Genomic DNA, 19,548 nt, shown 5'->3' with positions numbered 1-19,548 from the left:
TGCGTGCACCAGAGTGTGCTGCTTCTTCTTCTGCTCAAGTAGATTTCATTTTGAGCAGCAGGATTCTCAACGATGGTGGCAGCTTTCTCAAAGTAAGCAGTAGCGACCAGCCACGACCACCTGCAATGAGAAATCATGCTGGGACTCGTCCTAGCTCTTGATTTTCTCACTCGTGCTTGCCAACCTAATGTTGGTGAGCCACTTGTAAGAAAAACTCCACCACGTGGCATATTTTTTCCAGAGCTCCACATGCGTGGAAAAAACTCTGGAACCTCCATCAGTGGTGCAGAGTTTACCACCTACCACTAGTCTGCATTAGGGTTGTATTTGTGCTGTGTCTGGCTGCTGCAAGACTGCAGAGGAGCCACTGCCTAGTCACTCGTGCAACAGCAGACACAACTGGGTCATGGTCAAGACATGCTCCGACCATCAGGATGGAGGTGGGGTGAGCAGAACGTTCCTGGTCAATTGATTCTTCAGAGTGTGATTGGCATTTCTTCCTTGTTGGTATAATGGAGATGTTGGGCACCACTCATTTTGTTCGAAGCTCCATGGGTGCTAGTGGTTACTCACTAGACAGGGACAGGTGTGATGGAGTTGCCAGCCATTTGGTAAACTTGTAATACAAGTGACAATGACTTGCCTTGATGGTCGTAGGCGTTTTTCTTGGATTATCATGAACTTAGAGTGATAATGGCCAGGTGATTATAGTCTTTCTTCATAGAGGCATCTGCATCCTTAAGCCTAGATGCTCTGGGTTGCTGAGATACCGGTTACTGTGTTTGGAAGGTGGTGCTGGGCAGCATGGGACAGAGCCTTGGTTCATGCATGCTTGCAGCTTTTACAATCGGTTTTCCTGTTGTGATGTTGTCATCCTCATGTCACCTCAGAGGCGTGTTTGTGTGGATATATGCGAGCCATCAGCAGCTTGAGTCCTCATAAGCATGCCTTCCAGACCTGGCCACTCTTGATCTTCCCTCACTCTGGGCTTGGTCAGTCATCAGGTCTCCCAGTGTGAACCGACAGGTCACACTTCCTTCTCCTCTTTGTTCTTTGTGCTTTGTGCTTTGGCATGCACCTTCTTTCCAATTATGTTATTGTTGCTTAAGCCTCTACTCCTTTTGGAGTGCACTATCTCCCCGACTGACCAACAAGGCCTCTCAGAGGTCGACTGACTATGGACTCTGGGCACCAGCCTCGGGTGTTTCACTCTGGTTTGGTGATGATCAGGATAATTAGCTGATCCAATTCCCCTTCTCTTCTTCTCCAGTGCTCTTCAGCGTCTGGGCACGTGTCACGTGTTCCCTCTTCTCCATACAGCTCCTACGCAATAGGAAGTAGGGAGCTGTGGTTCTGCTTCCTTTCTCTGAATGGTTCTGGACTTGAGCCTTGAGGCAATGCTGACATCAGCCATGGTTTGTGAGGTGTAACACAATGTGCCTTGAGGGTGAGGGGCAATGTGGTATTAGTGTCAGAGCCACAGTAGTGGCCTTGTGTGCTTAAGACCATCTTCTGGTCTGGCTTTGGTTTTCTTTCACTTCCCCCAGCCTGGGGTCATTTACATTTGGCAGGCATGGGCAGGCACATTGGTGGCTCCGAGGTATGTAAAATCAATTTCTTTAGTAGGTGGCACTTGGTATGTTGCAACTTGTGATACGGGTGCCTTCTAAGATGCCTCCACTTCTCAGTTGTGTGAAAGTAGAGCCAGAGCCCTTTTCTCCCTCATGCTGCTCAACTTCTCTGATCCTCTTTTCATCTGTAGGGGCACAGGGCTTTCGGCAGTTTCATAGTAAGGCTGAAAGAGCTTTTAAAGGCTGATGGGGACCGTCCAGCACAATGGCGCTTTGAGGTCACGGATACCATGCTATGCCATTAATCAGTGTCTGACCATCCTCTCTGACTGCCCTATTGTGGCAATCTGGCTGCACCGCATGCTAAGGTGTTTCTGTTGAAGCTGTGGCCTAGCTGGACCGTGCTTCACTATCGTATCCTTTTAGGGTCACAGCTGGCCCCCTGTGAGGCCATAACTGTGGTGGTCTGGTTTCCACTTGCTGCTCTTTTACCGCTGTATTTGTGGGCTAAGGATAGAATGACTTAGTCCTTGCTTCTATAGCCTCCGGCTACTGGTAGGTGGTAGTCGGGCAGTTGGACCGTGATGCTTTCCATTGTTGCTGCCCCGTGAAGTCTGTGACCACAGTCATTATTTTGTTTCTCTTTGTTCCCCTCAACTACTTGCTCTATGGTGGCTTTCCCTCTGCTTATCCCCATGGTATGGCCAATTTTGTGGCGGGGCTGCCAGGAAGCGCATCCATGCCATGCAGCCAAACACTGTTTTTGAACTCGCTGGTAGTGCACTGGCTACAGCGTTGTACAGGGCCTCTCCTTCCTGGGCATCAGACTGTGTCTGGGGTATTCTGTCGCCAGCCTCTACTGCCTAGTCTGGGCTGGATGGCATTGTAGGCCTTCAATCTATCAGGTTTCTTGGAAAGCATGATTACTCACCCGTTATGGTCTCAAGGCACTATGTGGGGGGAATCTGTGGTTCAGTCAAAGAGCCAGGTCTCAATGTCCTTCCTAAATTGAGGCAGTGATAGTGATTGCCTGAGATGTAGAAGCAAAGAGTTCAAAGTCTTTTCAGCGAAGTAGGAGAAGCATCTTCGGCCCTCTGAGGTCTTGCATATTTGTGGGATGATAGCCAGAGCCAGTTGGGAGGAGCGGAGATGTCTGGTGGGTGTGTGAGAGGAGAGGAGGTGGTTGAGGTATGCAGTTCCGACAGGGTGGAGGGTTTTGTAAGTGTGCATGAGGAGCTTGAAGGTAATGATTTTGATGACCGAAAGCCAGTAGAGGTCTCTCAAGTGACCAATGATGTGGCTATGGTGGGAGATGATCAAGATGATTCTGGATGTTCTGCAGTTCCTTTAGGAGTTTCTGGGTTGTGACAGCGTTGAGAGCATTGCCATAGTCAAGTCTGATGCTGATGAGTGCATGGGTGACTACTTTCCTGGTCTCAGTGGCGATCCACTTGAAAATCTTCCAAAGCAGGCAGAGCATGTGGAAGCGGGGGGATGAGATGACGTTGATTTGGAAGTTCATTGAGAACTAGGAGTCCAGGATGATGCTGAGGTGTCGTGCGTGGTCTGTGGGTGTGGGGGTTCCGAGCACTGCGGGCCACCATGAGTCACCCTAGGTGGAGGCGGTGGGGCCAAGAATGAGGACTTGAGTCTTGTCTGAGTAGAGCTTGAGACAGCTGTCCTTCATCCAGTTGGCAACTGCCTTCCTCCCGCTGTGAGAGTTGCTCTTGGCAGCTGTGGGTTCGTCAGTGAGGGAGGGAATCAGCGGTGTGTAGTTGGCGTAGGGGAAAATGTTGAGTTTATGGCTTCTGGTAATGGCTGCAAGTGAGGTCATGTAAATTTAGAATAGGGTGGGGCTCAGGGAGGAGCCCTGAGGCACATCGCAGCTGATCTCTATGGGTTCTGAGGAAAAAAGTGGACAACTGACTCTGTGTTCGGACAGTGAGGAAAGAGCGGATCCATATCAGGGCTTTGTTGCAGATGCCGGCATGTGGAGTCTTGATCAGAAGTGTAGTGGGAGACAGTGTCAAAGGCAGCCATGTGGTCCAGGAGGATGAGGGCTGCAGTTTCACCTCGGTCGAGGAGGGTGCTGATGTTGTCTGTGGCGGTGAGGAGTGAGCTACAGAAGCCTGATTGGGAGTGGCCAGGATGTGGGTCATTTCAATGAACTTGGAGAGTTGGGCAGTGATGGAGTCTGCTGGGGTCTGGAGCCATTGGGTGCGAAGGTTGTGGGAGGAGTGGGAGGGTCTTGGGATGAGAAGCTGTTTTAGATCTCCTTTATCTTGCAGTGGAAGAATGTGCTCTTCACTAACCTGAGGTGAGGGTTTGGTAAAGTAGACGTGGATGCAGTGGTGGTCGGTCCAGTGTAGCTTGGTGGTGTGGCTGACAGAGATGTTGTTGCTAGTGGAGAAGACAGGGTCAAGCGTGTGCCCTGCTGAGTGGGTTGGAGAGGTAACCGTTTGTTTGAGTCTAATGGTGGTGAGGTTCTCCAGTAGGGATGAGGTGTTGTGGTCGTCAGGATTGTCCCAGTGGAAATTCAGGTCACCGAGGAGGATGTATTCCATTGAGGCGAGAGCGTGGTGAGCGATGAAGTCAGCTATGGCTTTTCTGAAGTGGTGGCCAGGTCTGGGAGGTCTGTAGACGAGGGTGCTGTGGAGGGTGGTGTTACGGTTGTTATGGATCTGGAAGTGGAGGTGTTCCATGTTGGAACCGTGGACTTGCTCCTGTGATTCACCTAGATGGCCTAGTTGACTGTCATCAGTGTGTGAATGTCCATCTTTGGCAATGTCTCTGGTTTGCTTTGATGTGTGCTCATTCTGGTCTCCCCTATTCTTCTTATTTGCTAGCAATGCCTTTGGGGACAGAAATATTTGGTTATGTGCTATTTCTTATTATTTTATTATTATTGTGTTTTTTATAATGCGCGCAGCTACCCCAACGGGGTGTCCCAACGCTAAATGATTAGCAGCAGATCCCTTCAGACAGAAAGTTACAGGCAAAAAAGGTAGGTTTTCAGAGCACGATGGAATTCAGGTTCAGTTTTAATCATACGCAGATCCAGAGGCAGCTTATTCCATCGTTGAGAAGCTCCTAGCTCAAAGGTTTTGCCTCCAGAGCGGGATTTTTTAAATCTGGGAATGGCCAATAGAAGTTTAGAGTTTGAGCGAAGCGCTCTCGAGTTACAGTAGGGACGGAGGATGGTTCTAAGATGGTCAGACCCCTTGCCCTGAGTGGAGCGGTAGGCTTGTGTCATGGCTTTAAACTCAATTCGTTTTCTCATGGGCAGCCAATGCAATTCGCGAAGGTAAGGTGAAATGTGCTGCCTACGAGATAGGCCCCCAATCAGGCGGGCCGCAGCATTTTGGACCGTTTGAAGTTTGTTGCAAAGGCCAGTGAATAGGCCCAAATAGAGTCCATTCGCATAATCCAGATGCAAGATTATTAATGCGTGAAGGATCTTTTACTTTCCTTCCTGTGAGATGGTAGCCCAGGAACTTTGTGCCTGTCCCTCTGTCAGGTAAATCAAGGGAAAGGCCATTCCAGCTCACAGATGCAGATATTGCACAAGTCTGTAACTCTCCTCTCATTTATGGTCTCTTTATATGTGTGGCGAGTTGGGTCCTGTAATGCTGTGGCTGATCTATCTCAAGCTGTACTAGCGATGGAGGGTGGGTGGATGTTTTGATCCGCAGCATGCACATCCACTCTTCTTTCTACTGCTGCATGTGACACATGGGTGCAGTACCACCACTCACCTGTGGGGCAGGAGACATTTTGAGGCCACAATAGAGTCACTGCAGCTGAGGAAACTGCTGTGATGCATACTCTGGTAGGTTCTGGGGAGGAATTGGCCTTCAAGTGCTGGTTCCTCTTCTGAATCCGGAGGAATTTGCATGTGACCTGATGCAGACCTGTCAGTATCAGCTTGTAGAGTGCATTCTTGCCCAGTGCTGGGAGTGGTGAAGAGGGACCATCATGGCTGACTGTATCATGTGTAACTTCTGTCCCTCTTTCTCTTCTGCTGAGTCTAAGAGGGCCCTTTGTGAGTGGGCAAATATTCCTGTGCTGGTGGGCTGCAGCGCCACAGTGCAGATACGATATGACTAAAAGGAGGTCCTCAGCCACATCAAAGAAGTAGTGGGGTTCCCGGTTCCTTCTGCCCAGTCACTAGCGATTTTTGAAATTAAACTTGACACACTGAGGCTTATGACCTCCGTGGAATGGCATCTGATCCTTCCCTTACTGGGGGCGGCGAGACAGTCCATTGCGGCCTACTGTAAGCGGCCCCACACCCCCATTGCTGATTGGTTCCTACGGTTATGGGACATCCTGGCCTTAGAATTATTCACTGCGCGCCTTAATCACACAGACACCAGATTTGAGCATTTCTGGCAGCCCCTTATATAACACTTTACTAAAACTGAGCACTCTCTCCTGATGCCCCCCAGGCTACGAGACCTGCAACTGTGTGAGGACTCCCTGAAGCACTTTTCCCAGGATCGGGGGGCGGGGTCCCCGGGTTGAAATACTTGAACTAGCGGGAGGGTTCCCCTGCCCCTGGGTCCACTGGCCCCACTGTAAACACTGGCTCCCATGGCTCATCTGGCTTCGACCCCCCCTCCTCCCTCCCCCTGAAAGGGGGTCCCTTTTTTGCTGACTTACTCTCCTTCTTTCTGTACTTTTCTCATTTCTGACTTCTGTCTCTCTTTCTCTTTTGCTGTACATTCTTGTTTATTTTACATAAGGCAAAGACTACTCAATAATGTCATGATGTGAGGTAGTTACCCTCAGAGTGGTGAGGGCTTCATTGATATGGGAGTTACGTCTACTTAGACTCTGTTAGATTCTCAGCTACTTTGCTATGTCAGCTTTCTAATGGAAGTTAAGACTCTGGACTGGCAGCTATACCCTGGTTCCCCATATGCTCCTTTTGGACTTGGGCCCTTCAGCTTTGCTGTTTGAGAATTGGAAGGGCTCTGCGTAATGCCTTATACTTACTTACCATGTTTTGTGGGGAGGAGGCTGCCCGGAGGGATTGAATTATGCTCTCCTAACTCATTGTCCAGCTTAACCAGTGATGCTACCTTACCGTTATCTCTTAAGCGACATTTATGTATTATTTGCTCAGTCTCAATAAACAGACTTAAAACCAAAGAAAATACTAGCAGTGTCTTCTCAGTTTTCTGAGTTTGAGTTGCTGAGGCTACACTTTATTATATGCACCGGGAAGAAGATGTTGCGGTGGTCTCCTTCCAAAGACGGCGAAGGCAATCGGGCGACAGGCCACTGATGTGGGCATTGGTCACTGGTGCAGGGGGGTGTCCCATGCGGCACTGAGCGCTGCAGGTGAGCCAAGGGTAATTATTTCCACCCAGCACCTCACTCTCCCAATTTCACAGCAGATTGCAAGGCAGGCAAAACAGTACCAGGTGTTTTCTTCCCCTCTGTGGACCAGAACAGCGATGTGGTCAAGCCAGGTATAAACCTTCATCAGGGCCAGGATGGGACACATGTCAGTATGTTAGCTCCTCCTTTACTACAAGAGAGACAGCCACAGTCTCTCCCATAGATGGGAATATCAGTATCATTATGGCCGGTGCTGAGGTAACTTGTGCAGTCTGGTTCATCTCTTCACCAATATAAAGTCGTTGGCCCCAGGTCCACGTGCTAAATAAAAAGATGACACAAAGACACATGGTTCTGGAGGGTGTAAGTGGCCATGAGCCCCTGCCCTGGTAACTTTCATTGGCACTGTCATCTGAGTGGTAAAATAAGTGATGAATCAGTGTTGGGTGGGTGTTAGTGCAGCTTCAAGAGAGGGGCTGCTTCATTATGAGTCCGCAGGGCACTACAAGGCGGACGGAAGGTGCAGTGGCAGCACAACAGACCACAGAGAGCAGGAGAGAGGGGCAGGAGCATGAGCAAAGACAATGGAAGATATGGGAACTGGGCAGGGGAAGCAAGTAGACCATGCACCCTGGTGGCAGGCACAGGAGCAGAACAATGGACCACAGAGGGCAGGAGGGAGGAGGAAGGTGCATGCACACAGACAACAGGCGGCACGGCTGGGGTGAGATATGTAGCAAGTTGACCATGCAAGGCAGGCAGTTGGGGCAGTAGCAGCACAATGGAGGAAAGCAGGGACAAGGCAGGAGAAAACACTTGGGCAACAGAAGAGGGGGTGAAAGGCACAGGGGCAGCAAGCAGAAAAGAAGGGGCAGGAGCCGTGGCAGTGGCAGTACAATGGACCACAGAGTGCAGGAATGATTGGGTAGGGACATGCACATGAACAATGAGGGGCAGGGGAAGGGGGCATGGGCAGAAAGATGAACAGGAAAGGCAGCGGGCAGGGGCAGAGGCTCTACAGTGGAACAAGGAGGATAGGAGGGCAAGGGCAGGGCATGCATACAGACAATGAGGGGCAAGTGGAGAGTGCTGGAGCAGCAGTCTGACCAGGCATGCAAGGCATCAAAGGAAGTGTACAGACCACACGGCAGAACGGAGGGTACAGGAAGAAACACACAGCACAGAGACAAGACGAAAGGGAGTAGGGCCTGCAAGCTGGGAATCAAACTGACCACACAGGCAATGAACGGAGAGCAGGTGGGAGGGTTTCAGGGGCAGCAAACATACCACGGAGTGCAGGAGGGAGGCAGCAGGTGCATGCAGATTGTTAAAGAGTGCAGGCAGGAAGGGGGCAGAGGAAGTGGAAGCACACTGACCACGGAGGGTAGGCTGCTGTGGGTTGGTTATCCATGGGGCATGGGCCTGAGCCAACCCCATTGTTGTGCATGGCTGAATGTCATGCACAGTTAGAGTGTTGCCTGAAAATGTTTTTTATTTTAACTGAAATTCACTGAAAAAAGAAAATTAAAATGACGTGTATAATTATGTATGGTAATCGATTTTCCCTTCCATTAAAAACACCCCAGAAATTCATTGAAAAAAAACAAAGGTTCAAATGACGTTACAGTTAAGTGTTGAAATAGATTAATGCTAACATTTATAAACCAAAAAAAATCACTGAATTCACCAGCTAGAGATCAGTGAACTAACTGTAACTTCCGCCCAACCACACACTGCTTATGACCTCACATATTACATCACTCATCACTTAAGACATGTTAAATGACATCATTGATGACATAATTTATGACATCCCCAATGCTGTCATTGATTACATCACTATGGCATTACTTATGACATCATTCTTTAAATGTGATTGTTTCCTATACACTTTTCATATTCAAAGGTATTCAGAGAGGTACATCTAGAGCCAATTTTCTGTAAACCCTGTTGTGCTAATCGGTATAATCTTTTGCAACATGCAGAACATGAAGCATATCTGTGAAATCATCAACAGTTAGGAGATATTATGGGGCAGATTTACAATAAGTGGCGCATACCTGCATATCAGCAGGGATGTGCCACTTATTGTGCGCCATGCCTCCCCCACCATTGATGCGCCACATTTACAATGGGGCGCACCAATGGGCAAAAACGGCACAGATGCGTGACGCATCTGTGCAAAAAAGCGGCGCATTGCTGGAGTTGCGTCGCAAGCGCGATGCAGCTCCAGCAAGGCTCTGGGGGGGGCCCTATCCTGTTAATGCTGCGTCAATCCTTACGCCTGCTTCAAGCAGGCGCAGGGTATTGACGCAGCATGAGCTCTAAAGTGACTAAGTGAAATCTTGTAGATTTCGCTCAGTCACTTTTAGGAGGCGTTCCTGTGCCGGAACGCCCCCCCTGCGCAGGAACGCCTCCTTCTGGCGCAGGGCTTTACAACGTGGCGCGTCTCCCAGATGCGTCACGTTGTAAGTACCCCTCACCATGGCGCTTCTTTTGTGCCGCCGCTGTGTCACAAAAGTGACTTAGCGGCAGCATAAAAGGGGCGCAAGGGGCTTGTAAATCTGTCCCAATGTTTTTTACTGGTATTCAGGTGACTAAAAAACATTATAAATCTGTAGACATTAATGTGACCAGATATGTTTGTAAGAGTAAACTTACATGTGTAAATTACTCGCAAGTGTTCTTTACCTTTGTGAATTGCCTTGGTGATGTCTCTGTAAAAATTAATGCAATCTGTAGTTTATTAAACCTTGAATACCGTTCAAACGAGTGTTTGATTATTCTTTACCTTATCAAATTGTTCTAGCTAAATACCTCATTTGACACAGAATTTTAGGTCAACTGCCTCACATTAGCCAGTGATAAGGCAAACCCAACCAGGACTTCTGCTTAAACCTCTGTACTTTGGCAAAATTCTTCACACATATTCCTGAAGTGAGCAGAATGGCATATACCATTAGGACAATGCTTACAATCATACTGTAAATTGAACTGTTTGTGAATCACCATATATTATACATTCTTCAGCTATGTATAATGTTTCAGAATTTTTTTCCAAACATCTGGAAATAAATATATGCCCTTATCTCTAGTTTATATATATATAGTGTTTGTAGCATTAAATGCCAACCCTTTAACGTCTGTTGTCGTTTTTATCACATATTTTGGCCACAGGATTTGATTTAAGCTACAACTTATTTCTTAATTCACACTAATTCGACTCCATCTCTACCATCTATCCAACAGCACGTGGTTTTAGTTGCTGGTTTACTTCTATATAAAATATGGTTAATAATTTGAAATCAGGTACCATAAAAGAGATTCCAAATTATCTAAATTTGTTCAAATACAGGCCAGTCTCAGCAAACAAATTAAAAAATGGGAATGCTGTGTAAACTTGATTAGTCTGTTTCTACTAACCATTTTTTCCACTTGTGAGTGCAGATCGATTCCCATTTTTTCAGGATCTCATACCAAGGGGAGTCTTTGTACATTGGGAAGGTGTCTGCGACTTGCTTATTAAACACTGGGGCAGATTTACAAGCCTCATACGCCGCTGGTGCATCAAGTTGCGTGACGCACCGGTGGCGCAGCCTGCAAAAGGATATTTACAAGCACAGGTAAAGTCACCCTGCTTGACTTAACCCGTGCTTGTAAATATCGCCCCTGTTCACGCAACAATTTGCACGTTAAGGGCGGGACATGGGTGTTGCTGTGGGTGATCCCACGCAACACCCATGTCCACTGATGCATTTCCTGATTTACGAGAAATCATGAACCTGGAAATGCGTCAGTTTGCCACGCCACCCCAAGAGTGGCGTAGCCAAGTGAAACGAGGAGAAATATTTTTTATTTCTCCTCATTTTTTCCTCTTTCAATGCGTGCTGCATTCTACAGCACGCATTGAAAGAGGAAAATGCCTGTAGTGATTGTTTTTGTGCTCGAAGGTGCCCCTTCCTGCACAAAAACAATCTCCCCATGGCGCAGGCATCCTTGCACCATGGTGCATTACTGGAGTTGCGTCGTGCTTGAGACACAACTCCAGCAATGCGTGACCTTTGCCCCAACAGATGCGTCAGAATTTCTGACGCATCTGTCAATCCTTCTTCCATGGTGCGCCGTATTGTAAATATTTCAAAAAAGGGGGTGGTGATGAACAGAGTGTCTGAATTAAGCAGACCACTCTTACCCAGTCCATCACCACCCCCTTTTCTGAATCGTTTTGTCCACCATAAGCGTGGAAGGGTATACTCAGATGTGAGTACCTTGCTCACTGCACCATCAGGATTCAAGCAAGCCGGGCCGAAGACGGCTGAAATGCCAGAAACCGGCCCCCGGATGCTTGTTTCCTTTCCAGTATAAGAATTGGCTTGGTAGTTTGGTCTGCCCTGTTCCCATGATGCACTGGGCCACGGACAGACTAATTTGCATGTAGCCAGGTTCTGAGCTGGGATAGTGCAGTGAGCTAAAAAACGGTGATGGATCAAGCCTTGATCTTTGGACTGGGTAGGAGTGTTCTGCTTAATTCAGATACTCTGTCCATCACCACCCCCTTTTCTGAATCGTATTGTAAATATGGCGCATCCATGGTGGCGCAAACATTTGTTTAGGGTGGCGCAAGGAAAGTGACGCATCTCTATAGATGCATCCCTTTCTTGTAAATCTGCCCCCTAGTGCCTTAGTTGGATTACCAAACTGGGGAGTTACAATTGGAAAACCCTGTGATGAATCAACAACACAAGTCTCCCTAAATATAATTTTACAATGTGATTTTTCATAAATACATCTTATTTCTGAATAATGATTCTTAATGGTAATATTTTTATCGCACACATTATTGCTTTTTTCAGCATTAATAGTAGGAACAACTGGCACGGCTGCTGAGGCAGTTTTTGACTTAAGAGACACTAACTAAAACTCCCTGTGAGAGGCACAGAGCCACTGAATGATTCTGTTGGGATGCATTACTTAATGTACAGATCAAATAGTTTGATATTAATCTACAATTATTTGAATTATTTTTGTTAATTATGTCTACCCACCTCAGGTGGACCTTTACTCGCATTTCAGTGGGAGGGTAACTAGTTTTTTACTGAACAAAAATGTATTACTGCTTCTTGGAGCAGTTGACACTGCAAGAGCTGATAGCATTCTGTAGTAATGACATCAGACAAGGTAAGTATAGGAGCACATACTTTATTGACTGTTCATCTCCACAGCTTCCAGGAACTGACAACATCCTGGATTCAAACAGTAACATTCCATTGCCATGACAGTGACATCATAGGACTGGGAGTATGTGAGAGCAACATGTTTATGATTAACTACTATACATTCCTCTAAGTATGGGCAGTAATCGTGCATGTAAGAATTGAAGTGTTATTTTGCAAGCGAACAAATGCCTCCAACACAGCAGTAAAAATTACAGAAACAGGCCCATTTACAGGTTTCTCTATTAGTTTAGGTATTTGATAAAGTTATGTACAGCTACCAACGTTTCTAAAGCTTGAACATAACCTCCTGCTAAATATATGGATCACACCAGGAGGCAGAAATGGTACTTTGATGCAGAGAATCTTGAAAAGCATTTGCAGCATCAATACTAACTAGAGTGCTCATCCCATCTTGAACACTCCCGAAGATCTGATTCTGAGGACCTGATTCAAAGTTTGGGGACAGGCACTCCATCAGAAAGTGACTGATATCTTGTCCACCATATTGCAACTGCATTCTGATATAATGCACTTATAATAAGGTGGACAGATATCTTTCACATTCGTGCTGGAGTAGCCATCACTAACCTCTAAATCAGGCCTTAGTCTTTCTAAAAGATTTTTTTTAAATCTGTAATTTTCACTAGATGAAATGAAGATCACCTCTGCTGCCTGCTTCTGGATAGAGATTGGAATCACAATTGTACTTGCAAACTCAAATTCAAATTAAAGATTGATTTCAGAATCTGAAGTAATGAGGTCTGAATCCTCTTTTCGGGCCAGATGTACGAAGCTGGCATTTTGCGACTCGCAGATTGCAATGTGCTACAGTGTCAGAGACTCTGTTAGCGATTCCCAATGGGGTAGCAAATTGCATGCTCATCATGAGGCAAGCACAACTTCCAACCCGATTGGGAATGGCTAGCAATCCCAGGGATGGTGGCCTGCTGGGGTCACAGACCACCATGTCTGGGACTGCTTTTTCAATAAAACAGTTTTTTTTAAAAAATCCAGCCCGTTTTCCTTAAAGGAAAACGGGATGCATGTAAAAAAGAAAAATTAAACATTTCAATTTCATTTTTTAAGGACCCTTGCCTGCTCTTAAAAAATATTTTCTCACACCCCTTCCAATTGTACATGGCAGGGAGTCTCGCTATTAGGAAGGGACGCCCCTTCCTAAAGGCGAGCATTGCAAACGCTATTTTCCGAGTCAGTGACTCGTAAAATTGCGTTTGTACATGCCATTAGCCTTATTTGCGATCGCAAACGGGGCAATCTCCCATTTGCAAGTGCAAAAAAGGTTCGTACATCTGGCCCCTCATCTCTCAAAGATCTTCTACGTGTCTTATGTCATTCATTGACAACCAGTATCCATAATTCCATTTTGCGTGATTTATTTTTGGATGCAGTCAGACACCAGCAGCATTTAGTCCCTTACCTATACACTGTTGATTTCTGCCTCATGTATTCTTAATCAAGGAGCAGGTGCGCATAGTACCTTTTAACAAAGTAGAAGTAAACTCGAATTGAGAATTTGAAAATAAAAAGTACTGCAGACCTTAAAACTTCAGTTGTCTTTTTCCGTCTACATTATGAATTTAGAGACCAGGCAAGGTGGACTGTACGTTTTCATTAGTATGTGGTAAGTGGGAGTATCCCTGAATAAGACTACTTTGGGTTAGCCGTGAACACATTTCAAGTTGTTCCCGTAGGAATTCTGTGCCGTTCTTAGTGAGCACAGTTTGCCTCGGTCCAGGCCTCCACAGTCTCTATTAATGGAACGCATGCACAGCATCAGTGTTGACCTCGGGACATGGTTGGATTGGCATCACAATGAGGCCCGGGCACCTCCCGAAAAAGAGGCCCACACTTCAAAAAAAGTGGACCCACATTCCCGGATCATGCAGTTTCATGATGCACTATTTGGATTCTTTGGACTCATTTTTGTAGAGAAATGTTTTGTATCTTAAGCATGTCAAAGCCTACAGAACCAGTGACATTGATGAAAACTAGAAGCACTGCATTTTGGCCAGGCAGGTGAGGTGAAATAAAATGGTCCAAGGGACACAGCACATGTTCTGTTTAGGTTTGCCAGTTGCCCATTTCTCTAAAATCACCCAAAGCCGGTATTTTATCCTCTGATCAGTACACATTTTAAACAGTAAACATAAGGTGAAAGTAGTTTACAATATGTTCTAAAGCCGCCTTAATAATGTATGACTAATAGTTAAATAAAGTCAGAAAAGCCATGTTAAACAAGAATATGGGTGTTTCTATACAGAGGCCTCTTTAATTATCACGTGGGCCTTTGCAGAATCTTGAAACATGAACAAATATCCTTTTTTTACAGTATTATATAGAGTGAACTCGGCCTAAGGGTATTAGAGAGATTTATATGAGCACCAGTTACAATACACAAGACCAAATTATGCTTTACCAGAGGCCTTGGGAAATTAAAGAATCACTGGATGTTCAGCTGAGGGCGGGGCCCAAACCTAGTACCCCAGTTCCAAAGTCGGCAGCATTGGCCCTAAAGCCACATCCTCCCTACTGTTTACTGTGGACAAGGTGGCTTCCAAGCTAGGCCTATGCAAATACACCCCCTTTCGGTTAGTTCTAAAGATATTGGGGCCAGGGTGGCAACACCTGCACCCCAGCAAGGTCGAGGCTGCTTCTCTACAGCCCTTTTCCGGTCCACCAAAACTCAGGGTGCTAGCCTCTCAGGGGAGGTGTCAGGGAAAAGCACCCAGCTGGTGCTGGTCCAGGGAGGGTAGATGTGTAGATGGGCAATGGCGACAAAATCACCTGGCCCTCTAACAAGGCCCAGGCACACTACCGCCCTCCCCACCACTCACCATGGCCTGATTGAGATGACCCAGAGGAGAAGGAGGTGTCAGGGGATAGGCACTGCTTCTGGGTCGGGCCAGTCCCAGGGGCAGGTAAGATGAAAATGGTGCAACGGCCAGAGCAACAATTGGTCCAAGTTAGGTTGATTTTCAGACTCACTTCCTCCCTCGCCCACCATAGGTTGAGTGTGATGGCCTGGTACCGGAGAAATGAAGCAGAGGCCCTAAAAAACACTGCCCACATTAAAAAAATCTAGGGGGCATATTTACGAGTTCTGGCGCATCTCTGCATATCAACAGAGATGCGCCAGAACAAATGCGTCACGCAAAACTACCCTTGCGTCATGGCAGATGCGCCGCATTTACAATGCGGCGCGCCGTGGCGCAAGGGTAGGCAGATGCGTGACGCATCTCGTGACGTAAGGGCGGCGCATCGCTGGAGTCGCGTCGCAAGCGTGACGCAACTCTCAGGGCCGCCCAATTCTTAACATGCTGCGTCAGTCCTTACGCCTGCTTCAAGCAGGCGTAAGGAATTGACGTAGCATCGTTGCGGAAGTGCCTGCGTGAAATCTTGTAGATTTCACGCAGGCACTTTTGTGAGGCGCACAGGCGCCAAAACACCCACCCTGCGTGGGAACGCCCCCATTGTGGCGCTGGGCTTTATAACGTGATGCATCTCCCTAGATGCGTCACGTTGTAAATACCTCACAGGGATGCACCACGTTTACTCCGCTGTTGCATCACGCAAGGCGGCTTAAACGTGGCGCAAGGGGCTTGTAAATCTGCCCCTAGATTTGTAAAGCGCAAACTACTCACCCTTATGGGTCTCAAGGTGCTGGGGGCCGTCTGGAAATTAAGTGAGCTATTGCCCAGAGTCACATGGTACTGAGCTGAACTGCCTCCGGTGCCGGGGATCAAACCGTGAACCCTGTGCTCTGAAGTCAGCTGTCCTGGCCGCTGCACTACACTTCTCCACTTAGGGACCTGCCCATCGCCCAATGCCCAGCTGCCCACCTTCCCAATCTGACCATGCCTCTGAATGGCATCCACACTCCTATGCAATTCCGAGGCATCCTCCCTAAAATATAGTAAAGGTGGGTCAATGTAGCAGAAAACCAACCTCACCAGGAGAGACAATGGCATGGATAAGCAGTGCAGATGACAGGAGCCATCCAAGAATGGTGCTGGAGGTCACTGCACAACTGAATATTAAATGCAATGGGTATACCAATGTTCTTGACCTATGCTTTCCAATTACATGAGCAAAGTTCATTACCCCCCTAGATGTGTTTTTGTTAGCTATTAGCAAAATTGCCTTCTAAGTCACAGCAAATAATACCAACTAAATGTAGCATACTTACAAAAATTGCAGTTTTTTTTGCGTTACACATTTTTCAGTAAGTATTAATATAATGGAATAACTGGTTTCAACATACCTGCAATTATATTGTCCAACAGTGTTGTTGGCACACAAAAAATTCCAACCAGCAAGTCGCTAATTGCAAGGTTCAAGATGAAGAGGTTGGTAACTGTGCGCATGTGCTTGCTGGTCAGAACAATGAAGCACACCAATCCATTTCCAAGCATACAGAGCACAAATATGAAGAGATAGGATATAATGAAGGCAGCCACCACAGAAGGTTGATGCAGGTAGAAATCGATATAGGATATCCCATCCTCATTTTTTGCATTATGACTTCTATTAAACGTTAAACTGGGGGGCCATGGCACTGATGAACTGGAATTCCAATACGCTTCCATTTCGTACCCTAAAGATAAAACATAGATAAGAACCAGGATGTTAGAAAATACCCAAGTGAATAATGCAGAATCAACATTCTATATTACAACTCATTTACTTTTTCTCTTTCTAATGTCTTGTTTTGGGACAACAACATCCAAACGAGCTTCTGCTAGACACAACAATAAAAGGTTCACACACATTTATTCAATTGAGGACCATGGGGCATATTACCAAGCAATAGCGATAATTATTGCTATTGCTTGGTTAGAGACAAAAATTTACCGCTGAGCTGCGGCGATTTTTATCGCAGATGAACCTTGGTATTACCAAGGTTTATTGCAAATGCGATAAAAATCGTCCGCAATGCATGAATATCGCTGAAAAGTCAGCGATATTCATGCATTACCGAGCTAATGCTCTAAGCCATGTTATCCACCTCCCATTGGATAACATGGCTAAGAACTGCTCAGGGCAGGTTTTAGCTTTTGGAGATATTCGCGATTAGCGCGAATATCTCCAAAAGTTGGTAATAGGAGATAGCGATGTTAGCGACTGTTTCCAGTCGCTAACATCTTTGCACGCCCACTTTGCATGTCATTAGTGATAAATATCACTGACATGCAAAGTGGGGCCCAAGATGGTCGCTATCTCCTACTAGCTGTCGCTAACTGGTGTTAGCGACAGCTAGGTAATAGGGAGATAATTTTATCTCCGCTTTCTTGGCTTTTAAAGCCAAAAAAGCGGAGATAAACCCCCTTGATAATATGCCCCCATGTTCGTACTAGTCTGGATATTCCAATAATGGTGGATCAGTGGTCTACTCCTGCCTGGCCAGATATTGGACCAAGTTTGAGTCAGTGATGTTTCCTTGCCTGAGCAAATATTGGCTCAATGCTGGATCCGTGGAAAAGCCCTGCTGGATCAGATATCTGATCAGCTACAGATGAGTGATATTTCTCTACCTGGCTAGATCTTGGATCAATGGTGGATCCGTGGTATCCCTCTTCCTGACCATAATGGATACGTTTTGAATCAATGGTTTCCCCCTTGCCTAGAGAGAAGAGGACCATTTACATCTTTGCAAATTGTTGCTTTGTTTTATTTGTACGACAATGGTAATCAGTGGTTTCCTGGCCATTTCTAGTGGCACCTTTGATGTAACATCAGGACCTTTGTTCCAATGTATAATATCCAACATGAATAAAGGTCCTAATAAAGGTCCTAAACCTGTAATGCTGGCACTTTGCCTTTGGAGTAGATTTAGTCCTCATCCACTCAATGCAAACAGTGCGGCCCCTCGTGAGGTCCAACAGAAATACCACCGGGACCATGCAAGCAGAAAAAAGTGAAGCTTGCAGTTTGCCACTTGTAGAACGGTACTGTGGAGTACCACTGTACCATAAAAAAAATAGAAAAGAAAATGGAAAATTCGTGGTGGGTTTTTGAGTGGGGGGGGTTGCGCGACTGTAGGTGTGGGCCATCAACATTGGGTTTGGACATCTGCAGGCAACCCCAAGCTGTGTATGGCTGAAGGCTGTGCATGGTGGGGGGATTTACGCCCGTGGGGGGTGGGGGTTTGGGTGCAGGGCCAGGCCTTTGACCAATCCCTCGGCACACTTAGTCAAAAGCCAAGGGCAAGGCGTGGAAGAAGTTGGCAACCCACAGGTGATGGATGCAGGGCAAGAGCACAGGCCAGGCTCTAGGGTTAACCCCAGGCACAGCGAAAGGCCATTTGGGGTGGACGCACATGGTTTGTTGAGAGCAGGGCCTCTCCTACTCACCTGTCTCTAAGCACCTCCAATTTAGAAGTAAGTATTTAGCATTCTCCAGTCACTCCCATAGGTTTGTTCCACAGTTACTTCTAAAACGTATACCTCAGTGTGTGAAGACCTCCACAACCGGGTGGAGAAAGCATATGATTGCTGGAGGCGGAACTCGCCACATGTAGGTTTATGAATAGCATTTTATAGTATCTGAATAGCACTATTGTACTACTACTCACTGTAAGATAAAGTGCAGTTCATGAATAGGCCCCAACAAGTTGTTTGTTCATTTTCACAGTGATGGTCACAGACTCATGAAATGTATATAAAGTATGTAGTATATCATTACTGCCTGTAAAATAAGAGTCTCCCCTTTCTTTGTCAGGGAGTGCATCGCTAGAGAACTGACCTGCTGTGCCGGGAGATGAGGAGAGTTTCCGACTGCGGCGGCTGGAGCCAGACGCCCATCTTGTGGACCCCGGCGCCTAAGTTAAGGATCCATTGCGGGAACCAGCATAACTAAATCGTCTGTCTGACCCGCTGTAGAGCACCTTGAAGTGGATCGCCAGCCGCTACTGTTGACCCGGGAAGACTCCTGCTGGCGGGCGGCGCCGAAGGAGACATAAGCTGTCCGGGCTGCTACACCTGCTGGGAGGATTGCCCCCCCTGGCCGCTGCGTTGCAGACTGGTGAACGCCCGACTGACACGTCCGGGGAGCAAGTGCTGCTTTTGCCTGGCAGCCTGATTGCTGAGTGGCACTTTTCCTGTGGACTCAGACGCAGTTGGAGGGGGACTGTGCTGCAGAGACCCGGCCTGGCCGCGAGGGACCTTGAGCGGAGACCTGTGCTAGGACGCACACTCTACGCGGCCTGAGACCCCGGATACACTCCAGGTGAGCCAGTAAGCAGGGATATCTCAGCTACAGTTTGCCACCAGAGACGCATTCTGCTAAGCACTTTGCTGCAGTGACCCTGCTGGGACAGTGGGCCTAGCTGCTGCTGAAAATACTGACACTGCACTGGGGCACATGAAAGTACTGGGACCGCTGATGGCTCTGCTACG

General features: G+C 47.1%; 1 protein-coding gene across 1 annotated transcript in view; it reads right to left on the bottom strand.

Annotated features, from left to right (window-relative positions):
- The window catches only part of NPFFR2 (neuropeptide FF receptor 2), a 146,018-nt gene extending 129,278 nt beyond the window's left edge, over window positions 1-16,740 (bottom strand). Inside the window, exon 1 of the mRNA XM_086963635.1 lies at window positions 16,416-16,740. Coding sequence (XP_086819761.1) covers window positions 16,416-16,740 — 325 coding nt within the window. The remainder of the gene's footprint in view (window positions 1-16,415) is intronic.
- Window positions 16,741-19,548: the final 2,808 nt, after the last annotated feature.

The sequence above is a fragment of the Lissotriton vulgaris genome, chromosome 3_1, assembly GCF_964263255.1.
Source record: "Lissotriton vulgaris chromosome 3_1, aLisVul1.2, whole genome shotgun sequence".
NCBI classification, from domain to species: domain Eukaryota; kingdom Metazoa; phylum Chordata; class Amphibia; order Caudata; family Salamandridae; genus Lissotriton; species Lissotriton vulgaris.
Note: the sequence above shows the minus strand (reverse complement) of the source record. Positions and strands in the feature narration are given on the sequence as shown.